Raw genomic sequence first — 14,227 nt, 5'->3', positions numbered from 1 at the left:
GTCTCTGAGAATCACTTCAGGCTCACACTCAAATCAAGACAATTCACCACACTCTCTGCAAGAGTCCCAAACCCATTAGAACTGCTCAGCACTTATACAGCTCTTTACTAACATGAACTATTAAAATCCCACAAAAGAATGTGAGAAAAATATGGCTTTTTTTTTTTAAGAGCGAGGCAACCACAAGTAATCAGTACTGGGATGGATCTCAGAGATTACAGACTTCTTTAACAAGCTCCGCCTATCTTGTCAGGACAAGCAAAGGCTACTTATCAGCATTCTCAGACCATCAACTTGAGATGGAGGGCTCCCATCAACAACACGCATTATCATCTGCTGCAATTTACACATGTCTAGGGTCCCCAGGCCACAGACTGACCAATCAAAAACCTATTCAAGCAACTCCATCTGTGAGGCTGAAACCTGAATATGATGGAGGATGTCAGCAAAGGACCTGTGAATTATTCTTGACTTAGGTTATTCCTCCCACAGACTCGTGTGTAAACATGTACACACACACACACACACACACAGAGTCAAGCTGATTAAAACATGTATGCAGTAGTGATGGTAACAGTAGGCCAGAAATGCTACCCAATGTAAACAAGCCCCAGACTACTGCTTTTTCTTTTTACTTAGCACTGTGTGACAGTGATGATGACAATCCTGGCTACAGCATTTTTAATTTCATACTGCCTTCTATTTTTATAAAGCACTTTACCTGTATAAAATTTCATTTTTATTCTCACAACCATTCTATAATATGACAGGGTGTTTGTATAACCATAGAAGAAGATAATAAAAACCAGGGAGAGAAAATGATTTCTTTGTCGAAGCTCACAGAACGGGCAAATTGTTGGGTCAGGACTGGAGTTAAGAAGGTCTGGCTTTTAATCAATTTTCTTTGCACTATACCACACTGTACCTAGCCACTGCCTGTCAATAAGTAAATTTGTACCCCAATTTCTGTCCATTAAATCCTGGCAATAAGTCAGATAAGAACCCACAGTAAAGATGCAGGAATCAGAGCACCACAATGACAGCTGTGAAGAGTTCCAAGTCAGCCTGAGCCTGGAGAGCATCTACCTTAAACCATTACATAGAACTCCTATTAACCAAATAATCACACTAGAAAATCAGAATAAGAGTCAGACACTCAGCTCTATCTAAAAACTGCAATAGAGGACCGCAACAAAGCAGCATCAGTCAAACTACTTATGTGCACATTTGTACACATGTGTCTACCTCAAAGTCATGTCTCTCTTATGCAAATATTTGGTTTCTAATGACTCTAAGCTGGTATTAAACAGAGCCAAGGGCAATTAGTTTTGCTTTATTGCACAGCATAAGCTAGACCCTACAGCAATGGTTCCAAATTTGTCTACACATTGGAATCACCTGGACAATGTCAAAAATTACTGAAGCTAGTGTCCCACCACCTGATATCTCAATGTAATCAGTCGACTGTGACCTGGATTTCAACATTTTTTTTCAATTTTAATTTTATTATATTTTTCAATTACACTTGACATACAGTATTATATTCGTTTCAGGTGCACAACATAGTGATTAGACATTTAAAAAACTTACAAACTGATCACTCCAGGAATTCTAGTACACATCTGACACCATGCATAATTATTATAATATTACTGACTATATCCCCTAAGTTGTACTTTACATCCCCATGAATTGAAGGATTCCCTAATGGGCAGAGTTTGAGAAACACTGCTCTACAGCCAAGCTAGCCAATTGCAAATTTCTAAACTTATGAGGTTTAGTACAATAAAATAAAACTTCTACTTATTTAAAATAAAATAGGCAGACAGAAGAGCACACTAAAAGGGGAGGAAAGTTAATACGATAACCAGTGCCTATCAAACATCAGGGCTTTTCAAAATTCCAGCCTTCCAAAACAAATCTAAATAAAAAGGGCACTGAGCAGCAAGAAAAGCAGTTGCTACCAAGCCCTGCACTTTGACACTCAGAGTCTAGGAGAAAAATAAAGTAGCCATATTAAGTGTACTTAATTGTGGACGCAAAACCAAGGTTACTTGTTTAATAACTTTATTTTCAGCTTTTCCTAAATCTTTTTGAAAAGAAGATCAGATGCAGGTGTTTGAGGGAATAAGGGGGTCCCAAATGCAGCTAGAAGCAGCTACAGCTAACCACCCTATCATATTCCCACCCCCAGTATTCCTGGTCCCCCTTTCTTGTTTTTTAACGATATAAAAGACACTATTTATTCATCATCTGTCTCTTCCAACTAGTGTGTAAGCTCCTTCAAGGTTAAGTCCACTTTCACAGATATACTAATGATCAACAACAACATCATCACATTCATTTGCCTATCAAAATATGTGCCAGGTTCTTTTCTGGTAAGTTATTAGTACAGAACACTGGCAAGTCTCTCAAGTCAATATTCAACACTAGAACAGATGGACTTTAAGGGTAACTATTTCACTATTGATCACTGATACATTTTTTATCATGTGCAGAAATCTATATGGAATATTGAAACATTTTTGCAGAGTCACTGAACCATTTTCAAGATAAGTTCAATAAGTTCACTAAAATGTTCCAGGTCCTGATCTTTATAGAGCTTTCCTCTCAATATCATTTCCAGAGTCATGATGAGAGAAAAATAATCCTGTGAGATCTCAGAAACTTGCAAGTCAGATGAAAGGGATGGGCATTTTGGCCCTTTTTTTCTTATTTGTACATTAAGCATTTGATAGTGATGATCACCCCTTCCCAACCTTAATATGAGAAAAGAATTAGTCTATTTGCTAATGAGAATGCTTTACTGGCACCAATAGAAGCAACCTCATTGGTCTACTATTCATGCTATCGAAGCAATGACAGAAAAGAACAGCTTACCAACTACTCTAACACTAAAATCAATTTATTGTTGTTGTTGTTGTTCCTCAACCAAGGATATTCTTTCCATTGATTTTTTTTTTTTTTTGAGGGAGAGAGAGAGAGTGGAAGGGAGGGAAGAAGGGGAGAGAAAGAGAGAAACATTGATGACAGAGACACATCAATTGGTTGCCTCCTGAACATGCTCTGACTGAGACCAGGGATTAAACATGCAACCCAGGGACATGCTCTTGACTAGGAATCGAATCTGAGACCCTTTGGTCCACATGCCGACACTCTAACCACTGAGTAACACTGGCCAGGGCTAAAAATCAACATTTTAGATGAGCACCCTCCAACAGTGAATGGCCTTATTTCTAATTACGACCCTTGGCAAAATAACACATTTAATGCTTACAGATTTTGCAACAAACTGATCTTAGTTTACCAACAAATGGACATTGCTTATAATCAACAGTCAGTGGATACCCTATGAACATATACTTGATATAGGCTGAACAGGTAACTGATGACACAGAATCTGAAATTTGTCCAGTCAAATCCCAAAAATAAGTCATAGTACTCTGGGGTCTTGCTCATCCTTTAGTGCACATGTTAGAGCACACAAGACTTACTTTCTGAGAAAAATTCTATCTATCTGCCTGCAATAATTCCTTTGAGTGTATAAAATGTGGAACAGTCTTTCATTCAGATAGATGTCCATGTTAGGCAAAAAGAAAAGGAATAAAAAATGCTTACCTTGCCAGTCCTACTTTAACTCTTTTATCAGCTCAAAAACAAGTCCACCTTAGAACAGTTTTTGAGATTATAACATGGGAACCATCACCTGTCTTACAGTATCAGTAAAAATAATCAATTAATTATAAATAACATTTCTAAGCACTTACAGTGTATACCGTGACTACTTTACATGTATAGCTTAATATCTCATAATCCCTTCAACCACCCTTGCGGGTATGCATTATTGGCAACTCCAACTTTCAACAAAATCAAGTTAAAGAATTAGCTCTAAATCATCAAGCTAGTAAACAGCAAAGCTGGATTCCAAAACAGTCCATCTGACCCACACTAAGCCCCTACTGACATTTACAACCTTGAATGTTGTCCAACAATTGCAAAGGTAAGGTAAATATATTACAAATATATTAATTGCATTATAGGGACTTAAAAAACAATGCAATTAAATAGCTGTCTTACTCTCTTTATCCCCCTGATATGGCCACATTTTCACAGTGTAAGTAAAATAATTCCACTATACTCTTCTCGCAGCAAAGCACTCTGGGATCCCCTGGGAAGAAGGCAACTATATAAATACAAGTTATTATTATAATTATCAGAATAATTCTTATCTGACTATACAGCTATGGATTCTTTTTTAAAAGGTATATAAATAATAAAAAGACAAAATGATTAAGAGACATTCAAAATCTCTCCACTCCCTGGAAGACTTAGAAATGAAAAAATTTATTTTAGTCACAAGCTTGAGACTGGCAGCTAAAGTGCCTCAAACCTTCTCACACTGGCTTGGCTCCCACTGATTGAATGAAATCATTGAACTGACTTCTATGGGTTGATAAATCAGAACTTGTGTAAGTGATTTTCGAAGCTCATCTGTGCAATTTCAGTTCTGATGCAGACTTCTACACAAAGTTCCCTTTAAAAAAAGTTCATAAAAATATTAACCATCATGAAATACCTTCCTGGTTAGCTCATGCCATGGGGAAGCCACTGCTATTCTTACATTACTAATTCTTCCCAGAATTAATCAGTCATTGTACATTAGAACCAGCAGCTGGAGTGTTTTGAGTGATAATGAAACCTGTAACAAGGCATCTTCAGCCGTCTTTTCAAGACAATAAGGGAATTAAAATTTCAATTTAAATGCAGAGGTTTGAAACACGCTTCACTGGCAAAATTACTTCAATTAATGTGAGTGGAATACAAAGAACAGACTGCAGAAATGTGATGCAGCAACCAGAAATTATGTCATTAAAGTGCTTGCATCAACCCCGCACAATGACTGCAAAGGTCTAATTTAAACTGTACATATCACAAAGCTACAGGCTACACTATAAATCAAGTCTCTGATTTCCATGTGATGGATGCAGGCTTCTTGTTGGATCACTTTTAGCTTTTTGTAAGAACAACAGCTGTTTACCTTGAAGAAGAAAACAAAAGGCCATGTCTATTTGCAGACATTGCCAGCCTTGACAATTTAATTATTTTATGCAATACTCAGGTTATCGGATCAAAGGAAGAACTAAATATCCCATCTAGAAGCCAAGTCTAGAGCTATCAGACCAGTCTAATGCTGAAGTCGGAACTGCAGGAGCCGACAAGAGCCAGGGTCACCACTGATGTAGTTACTCTGGATTTATAACCTGACTAGGGATTAAATTACTGGGCATCTGCACCTGCCTCAAAATAAAAATGCAAAACCTTTTGTTAAATGAATCCAAGGAAATCAGAGGGTTTTGAAAGACGACATTATTGTGTCTTCACTTTCCTCAGATGCTTTAAGTAGATTTTACTTCTAATATCACATAACCATTGGGAAAGGAAATGTGATTATTTTTTCATATGAAGGCCACTGAAAGAGCAATTACAGACCTTACTGTTCAGTCTTATAAATAAGAGGCCAAATTGAAGAATATTTCCAACCTCTTAAGCGCTTTAAATCTTACCTCCACGAAATCTTCACTGTATATGAGGATATGCCAACGCCCCAGATCAGGCAAGGCAATTACCTCATCTGGAAACCTACCTCCCCTAGGGTTGTTGGGAAAATTAAATGTATTACCAAATGTAACATACTTAAAATGGTACTGGCACATAGTGAGTATTCAATATATATTAGCTATTATAATTATTATTTTGTTGTAAAAAGAAAAGATTAGAAACTACGAAACCATTAAAAAGCAAGCAAACAAACAAAAAAATGGGAGAAGAAAATCAGATCAGAGATCCTAGAGAGAGAGTAAAATGCCTTTTTCTATTTAGTGATATGAAACACTTTCACCATTTGACTAATGACCTGTGAACTATGACTATATGACTATGGTAAGCACGGGGCAGACAAAAATAGGTAAGATACAGCCCCTGCCCTCATTGATCTACAATATAAACAAAAGTAATTATATTACAAAGAAATACATACAGCTTACGAAAACAAAGAATAGCATCTACGCATGTTAAGTACTGATACCATAATAAAAATACATAATTTTTTAAAGAAAAGTATCTAATTACCTGGCATAGTCAGAAATGATAAAATTTGAGCCAAGTTTTAAAGACTAGCTCATCATTTTCCAGGCAGACAGAATTGGGATTAGTTTCAGGGAAATGTATAATCAATTAAAAAAGAAAAAATCTACAGCATCCCTATATAGTAGCAACAAATAACTAGAAATTGTAATTAATAGCCATTGTTTTAACAAACAAAAATATAATACTCAAAAATAAAAATTATGTACGTAATACAGTATCTCTAAGGAATACATTACTAAGCATTATTACAAAGAACATAAATAAAGTCTTCAATAAATGTGAGACATGTCCTGTTCATTGAAAGACTTGTTTTACAAAGATGAAATTCTCTTACATTTAATCAAAATCCCATCACACTTTTTGTGGAACTTAACAAGCTGATACTAAAATTCATCTAGAAGAGTAAAGGGCCAAAAATAGCAGACGATTCTCAACAGCAAGGTGAAGTAGCATCTTCACCTGCTACCAAGATATATTATAAAATTATAGCAATTAAAACAGCATGGTTTCATGTAGACACAGATGAGACCAACTGAACAAAATAAAGAGCTCATAAACAGCCATGCATATATGTGACCAAGATGGCATTAAATCAGTAGAAAATGAATTCAACAAATGGTCTGGGCCAAGTGGCTATTTATATGGAAGTTAAAATTAGATCCTCAGTTCATACCACATATGAAAATACATTCTAAATGGATTTAAGAAGAACACATAGGAGATTCTCTTTATGACACTGAGATAGAAAAAAAAATTCTTTTTTTAAAAATATATTTTATTGATTTTTTTACAGAGAGGAAGGGAGAGGGATAGAGAGAAACATCGATGAGAGAGAAACATCAATCAGCTGCCTCCTGCACACCCACTACTGGGGATATGCCCGCAACCAAGGTACATGCCCTTGACCGGAATCTAACCTGGGACCCTTGAGTCCGCAGTCGGACGCTCTATCCACTGAGTCAAACTGATTAGGGTGGAAAAAAAAAATTCTTAAAATAAAAATCACATAACAGAAAATGAGAAGTTTTATTTCATTAAATTTTATAACTTCTTTGTAACAAAAGACACCTTAAACACAGTAAAAAAGATACACCACCAACTGACAGAAGACATTTATAATCCATTCAACAGATAAAGGATTAGTATCCAGAATATATAAAGAATTGCAAGTAGCAAAAAGGAACTTCTAAGAAGTTTATCTCATACACTCAACTCACCCTTTTCTGAAGGTGACTGTTCTTCCTCCCCACCCACCAATCACATAGTTTTAGATACATAAATATACAAATAGATACATAGATATAGATATAGATGATATAGATAGAGATAGAGATAGAGATAGAGATAGAGATAGAGATAGAGATAGAGATAGAGATAGAGATAGAGATAGAGATAGATATAGATATAGATATAGATATAGATATAGATATAGATATAGATATAGATATATGGAAGGATTAAAGAGAAAGAGAAACATCCATGTGAGAGCAGAACATCAGCCACCTCCTGCACACTGCACAACCCTTACTGGGGATCGAGCCGGTAACCTGCGCATGTGCCCTGACTGGGAATCGAACCAGCAACCTTTTGGTACATGGGACTATGTCCAACCAACTGAGCCACTTGGCCTTGGCCTATCCCTGTATTTTTTTAATTATTTTCCTCTTCATACCTGAAGAGATGTAGGCTATAGCCTACACTCCTCCTTCTCCCCAAACACCCAAATCCCACCCACAGTGGAAGAAACATCTCCAATAAAACAATGAAGATGACATGCTAAAGAACACAGAGGTGGTATTCCACATGTACGCCTGTCCTTACAGATTGGTTACATGAGTCAAGCAATTCTTTTACCTAATTGGATTTCTGTAACTTACAACCAAGAATTTAAAGATGTATTTAATGAAATTCTTAAGAAAATAAGTAAAAAATACACAAAAAAACCACTATTCATCATTGATTAGCTCTTTAGTAAATAAATTAGCCCTTAAGTAATAAAACCATGAAATAAAAATCTAAAATCCAAAAAGAACATAATTAACACAGAAATAAATTCTACCTATTTTTAATATATGGCACTTATTTAAAAGCAGGCCCACTACAAAGAATCATGATTCAAATACATGTGTATATACTAAATATATTCTACAGGCTTATCTATTCTGATTGCTGAATCTTGATCAGTTAGCACATATACACATTCTAATCCATTAACCAAAAGTAAAGCTGAAAGGTGACTTTTTTTTTGTCAGTCACCCTACAGTCATTATTAAGAAAGATGTCACTATAAACAAGATACTGAAAACAGCCAATTCTTTTGGCACTCCCAAGAGCAGACCATTACTAACCTCCTTCCCCAGTGGCAATTGACTATTCATGTCTATCACATAAGCAGGTTTCAGAAGAGAATATCATGGCACATCTCACCTCTAGGTTACAAAATTTCCTTAAAAGCTTCTTATGAAGGACTTACAGCAAAATTCTTCTTGACAGTCTGAATGAATTAGAACCACTTAGAGGATTTAACCTGTTTCTCCCACGAATTCCTCTCAAGTGATTTTTCCAGTATCATAATTTGGTAAAACAAAGGTAAGGGAATTTCACCTACTGTGGAAAAGAAAATCCAAATATAGTCCATCTAGCCCGGCTGGTGTGGCTCAATGGTTGAGTGTCGACCTATGAACCAGGAGATCACAGTTCAATTCCCAATCAGGGCACATGCCTAGGTTGCAGGCTCAATCCCCAGGAGGAGGCATGCAGGGGGCAGCTGATCAATGATTCCCTCTCATCAAAATGTGGCAGAATGGGCTAAGATAGAGGCTAAAGGCTAGGCTGTGGACTACTCTTGCTTGACAAAGGCACTTCCAAAATTATTTTCTTTCTTATCAATTTAGGGGAAAAACAAAGCCCTAAAGTAAAAATTCCTTCGAAGATCTTGTGGAACATCTAGTATATAAATCTCCTTTAAGTCTCTTTCATGCATATTTCATTCTTTAAAATATGATTCATTAACTAGCTCCCTCTGAAGCTAAAACACCTCTCATTACTATTCCAACATGATTAAAGTACTGATTTCTTACTGCTGTTCCAAAGGCAGACAATACATAAATAATAATTGTCTACCATTTCAAACGCTGGAATTAGGAAGAGAACCAGCCAGGCTTTACCTGCAAAGAACCGTGAACCCCAAGAGGGCAGTTGGTAATGTACTATGTGAATCACAGAATTCAGAGAGAACAAAAGGGAGTGCTTTGCTGTCTTAGCAGAAATGGCCATTAGCTCGGGCTTCTCTTACCAGCATGTCGGTGGCACTGAGATAGTGCTTGCTGGCCATGCACTGTTCCAGCTTCTGAGGCACTTGCTTGATATTCTCAATTTCATCCAGCAGGTTCAAGACATGCTTATGTTCAATTCCTTCAATCCACAGTTTGCGAAGCTCATCCCGTTTGCAGTGCAGCAGCATCTTGCATGAAAGCAGATTTTCTTTGACCTACAATTAAAAGATTGGGTCAGTCCAAAGTCTTACCAGTCTAAACCCATATCTGTAGTGTTCTTCTTTGTTACTATAAGTATCAATTCCTCACTCACACACTCACTTACTCCCCTTGACTGCTCTGCTTGAAAATTTTTAATTCTGTTTCTGACACTGAATCACTTGGGTACATCTCCACCTCTCAGTGTCTGTATTTTCTCTCCTGTAAAATGAGAAAATTACTCCCAACCTACCTTTGAATGCACCTAGGAAAAAAAAAAAAACTACTTAGGATATAAAGCACTCTGAAAATAGGATGCTAATATATCCAAAAGGGAATGACTGATATGAGAATCTGCACTATTCTTTCATCCCCATTCTTTCCTGCATCTCTTCTATTCAGCTGATAGGTCACTTGGTCCATCCTTCCAGACCAAGAACTTCAGCTAAAGTTTACAACTAAGAAATTGGGCATTCATCTCAACTGACTAAAATGAAGAGAAGACCAGTTTCCAAAAAAAGAGTAGACACATCCCGAGATAATCTCCAAGTAAAAGGAATTGGGACATACCTAGGATTTTTTTTTCCATTCATTTTGATTTTTAAATATTAAATAACACAATAGCTGGCATTCTTGTAGATCTGCACAGTTAGTGGCCAGCACAGGCACAGCCTGACAAACAGGAGGCGGCAAAGAGGAGCAGGGCGGGTAGTCACATGTACATACTTGATGGGTGCTTTCTCATTTTCTACTCTAATGAAAAATGACTTTTCACAATTCACAGAACTACTTTCATATACTTTCGACATTCCTTACACGTGTTTTTATTTAAATTAGAATTTAATATTTGTTTTTGGTTTTTGTTTGAGGTGAAATTTATGTGTGAATACATCTCCAGTGTATCATTTGATGAGTTTTAGCAAACGAATACAGCTGTATAATCTAACTCATCAATATGCAGGTCCTTTCCATCACCCTAGAACATCTACAGTGTTTTTGAAAATTGAAAATCTGTCTTCTTCTACAAGATTTGGTATGGTGTTGCACATAACGATGCTATGCTTCTGGTAATTACAACGCTAAATTTCAACATTTTCCCAAGAAAGATGGAAAACATGAAGATAGAATGCTAACATTAGAAGATTTCTTGAGAAAGCATCTCATCTTTTCCTATAACTTTTGGATAATACCTAAGTCATACTTTTATGAAACTCTCCAATGTAAAAAAAAAAAAAAAGCCCTGAGTAAGGAGATTTTGTATTCTCTTAAAAAGCATAATGGAATGATTATTAGCTTCTAGCGGGGTCAGAGACCAGTTTGAAAATCTGTTGAAGATGGTCCTAATTACCTGTGCTCCTTCTTGCAATCCCACCAAAGTGGGATTTTTAAGCATAAAGACCAAGAAAAGAAAACAGAAAGGAAGGAAAAGAAAATAAGAGATGGTAGAAAACTTTGGAAGGTAGCAAGACAACGGATGGTTGGTAACTAATTAGCAGAGAAATCTGAAAAATCTTAACCTGGAGTGGGGTTTGCTAACCCTGAGAAGGAGGCACCAAAAATACTGAAGGCAAGAATGCAGGGTTAGAACTTTCTATAAGGACTATTGTGAGCCCCAGACCCTCATCAAACCACACAGACAGGAAATTCCCTCCCCCCACAGTAGCCAAATAGGAGGTTTATGATCTGAAGGAGCTGAGCAAGAAAGGAGATGGGCCAGGAAATGCTAGATGGAAATGCACTGGGTAGAAAACAGGAGGATCCAGTCAAAGTAGATCTAAGCAACAGTAAGACCCTTGGCCACTTGTGGATCCTCAGCCTCCTTCCAAGGTTGCCTCCAGTAACACTCAGCTTGACTTTTAGTTCCAACACAGGGAACTTACAGCTTTGCCCTGGCATATGTAACCAGTGAAAAGACCTGTAGGTAGTGACATAGTGACATTTGAGTTTTCATCAAAGAAACTGCCCAAGCGTCACTCAATAAGCCTCATAACATGCTCTGAGCTTCATCGTGCCTCCCTCTTACATATAAATAGTTAGCCAACGATCACCAGACAGTCAAGGAAAGCCTACAATGTAGAAAGATGGGAATCAAAACAAATAAAAAGAAAAAAGTAATGGAGGGAAGAGGGGAATAAACTATTCAGGAAACAGTTTTGAAAAAATTATAATTAATACTAGAGGCCAGGTGCACAAAAACTTGTGCACTTGGGGGGTCCCTCAGCCCGGCCTGTGCCCTCTCACAGTCTGGGACCCCTCAGGGGATGACCACTTGCTGGCTTAGGCCTGCTCCCCAGGGGATTGGGCCTAAGCTGGCAGTCAGACATCCCTCTGGCAGCCCGGGAGCCCTCGGGGGATGTCCACTTGCCAGAGGGGAGCAGACCTAAGCTGCAGTCGGACATCCTTAGCGCTGCTAAGGAGGCGGGAGAGGCTCCCACCACCACCGCTGTACTGGCAGCCGTCAGCCTGGCTTGTGGCTGAGCAGGGCTCCCCCTGTGGGAGCGCAATGACCACCAGGGGGCAGCTCCTGTATTGAGTGTCTGCCCCCCAGTGGTCAGTGTGTGTCATAGTGACCAGTCATTCTCAGTCTTCCTGCTGTTAGGGTCAATTTGCATATTACCCTTTTATTATATAGGATCCTTAGGAAAAACAAGAGAAGATATTATATCAAAGAACAGAATGAAAAATAACTCTTCAAAATTAAAAATATGATAGGAAAAAATCCAATACAAAGATGAAAAGATATCCTTGAATAAATATCAAAAGAATAAAACATAAAAAAAAAAACAAGATATAGGTAAAAAGAAGATAAAAGAAAATGAGGGGATTGATCTAAGAAATCTAATACTTGTCAAAGTGGAATTGGTGGGGGTGGAGATGAAAAAAATGAAGTGAAAAAAAGTACCAATAAAATAAAAGGTCCAGACCCAGCCTGCGTGGCTCAGTGGCTGAGCCAGGAAGTGACAGTTCGATTCCCAGTCAGGGCACATGTCTGGGTTGTAGACTCGATCCCCAGTGTGGGGCGAGCAGGAGGTAGTTGATCAATGATTCTCTCTCATCATTGATGTTTCTATCTCTCTCTCTCTCTCCCACTCTCCCTTTCTCTTTGAAGTCAATAAAAATATATTTAAAAAATAATAGTAATAAAAGAACAAAAGAATGGGTTTTCAGATTGAAAGTTACACATAGTGTTCAAGACAATGAAGTAAAAACAAGACCCAAGCCAGGGCACATTATTCTGACATGTAAGAACACAAGGGATAAGGACATAATTTTGTACAAGAATTCAAAGGTGGGGGGATGAGGGGGCAGAAGACTCATATAAATGACTGTGAATCAGAATGCATATCAGGATTCAAGCTGTCACACAATAAGCCTTATATGCACCTATCTCACCAAGCTGGTGAAGAATGTGCTCCATCAATACAAGAGAAAAAAGGAAGAAACCCAGGATCCAGAGAAGGGGGTTGGGGGTGAACCAATGCAAATGGAAAGCAACAGGATTATTCAACCACTGACTCCCAGAAAAACAACAACAAAATTACACAAGCAAATATAATATGCTGCCTAGATATAAATATTTATGTAGTTATAATAGAGTAGGCACTATTTAACCAAAAACTAGGATACAACTATATAGAGAGATTGAGGAAAGAAGATGTGGTGGGTGGGAGAAAGAGTGGAAGGAGAACTATGTCCTCATCTTCCACAGCTGGAAGTTCTTATGTAATATCTAAAACAGAAAATAGTATAAACATTTTACTTAGAAATAAAGAAATAGAAATATCTGAAGAAAAAAACTAGGAGTAAAAGTCAGTGCTTCCACAGTGTTGGAATTGGGACTAGGCTAGGATGAGGTAGGGGAGTGCTGGTTTTGATCAGCATTCCTGATTTTATTTGATTTTTAATGCCATTCTCAGATCCTCTTGGAGTTCTTGGTCTCTGGGTTAATAACGCTAACTATTAAATCTATTATATTTTAAAATCTTAGTGAAAATCTATTAGAATTTGATTTCTGATATTCTACTCCTATCACCTTGGTTCTATAAATCTCACCTTTTTCCTCTGTAATTGTTACTATGGAAACAGTTAAAAGTAAAATTTATATTATACAACACCCAACTAGGCTCTTGATCAAGAGAAATTTATAGAGTGGCAATAAATCTTGGCCAACTCTTTTTTATTTGGAAAAAGAGCATTTCCAGCATTTCACACGAGGATGTACACAATGTAATCAGCCCGCTTACTGTTGCTTACTGCATGAAGGGAAAATGAAAGGCAGGTAGCACTGGGGGAGGGCGCAGAAGGCATCAGGCTGTGTGGAAAATGAGCATCACCATAAGTATTCCCTAAACTGAGTTAGTTAACCAAAGCTGCAGACATAAGAAGCTACAAGAACTTTTAATGCTAAACTGCCCTGAGGGTTCAGTTTTTTTATTACAAAGTCACAGTTATGAAGACATGGTATTTTAAAAGTTGGGGGATGGGGGCAATACCAGTCAGCAATAAAAGGGAAGAAATATGAATCTCAAAAACATTATGCTGAGCAAAAGAAGCTGGGTGCAAAAGGGTACATACTGTATGAACTTCTAGAAAAGGCCAGAATAATT

The 14,227-nt window shown here is 37.4% G+C and overlaps 1 protein-coding gene across 4 annotated transcripts in view; it reads right to left on the bottom strand.

Moving 5' to 3' along the window:
* EXOC4 (exocyst complex component 4) overlaps positions 1-14,227 on the bottom strand; it is a 753,652-nt gene that overhangs the window by 701,673 nt on the left and 37,752 nt on the right. For all 4 annotated transcript variants that reach the window (XM_059711814.1, XM_059711816.1, XM_059711817.1 and 1 more), the window contains exon 3: positions 9,443-9,637. In XM_059711814.1, coding sequence (XP_059567797.1) covers positions 9,443-9,637 — 195 coding nt within the window. The remainder of the gene's footprint in view (positions 1-9,442; positions 9,638-14,227) is intronic.

Source organism: Myotis daubentonii, chromosome 10, assembly GCF_963259705.1.
Source record: "Myotis daubentonii chromosome 10, mMyoDau2.1, whole genome shotgun sequence".
Lineage (NCBI taxonomy): Eukaryota > Metazoa > Chordata > Mammalia > Chiroptera > Vespertilionidae > Myotis > Myotis daubentonii.
Note: the sequence above shows the minus strand (reverse complement) of the source record. Positions and strands in the feature narration are given on the sequence as shown.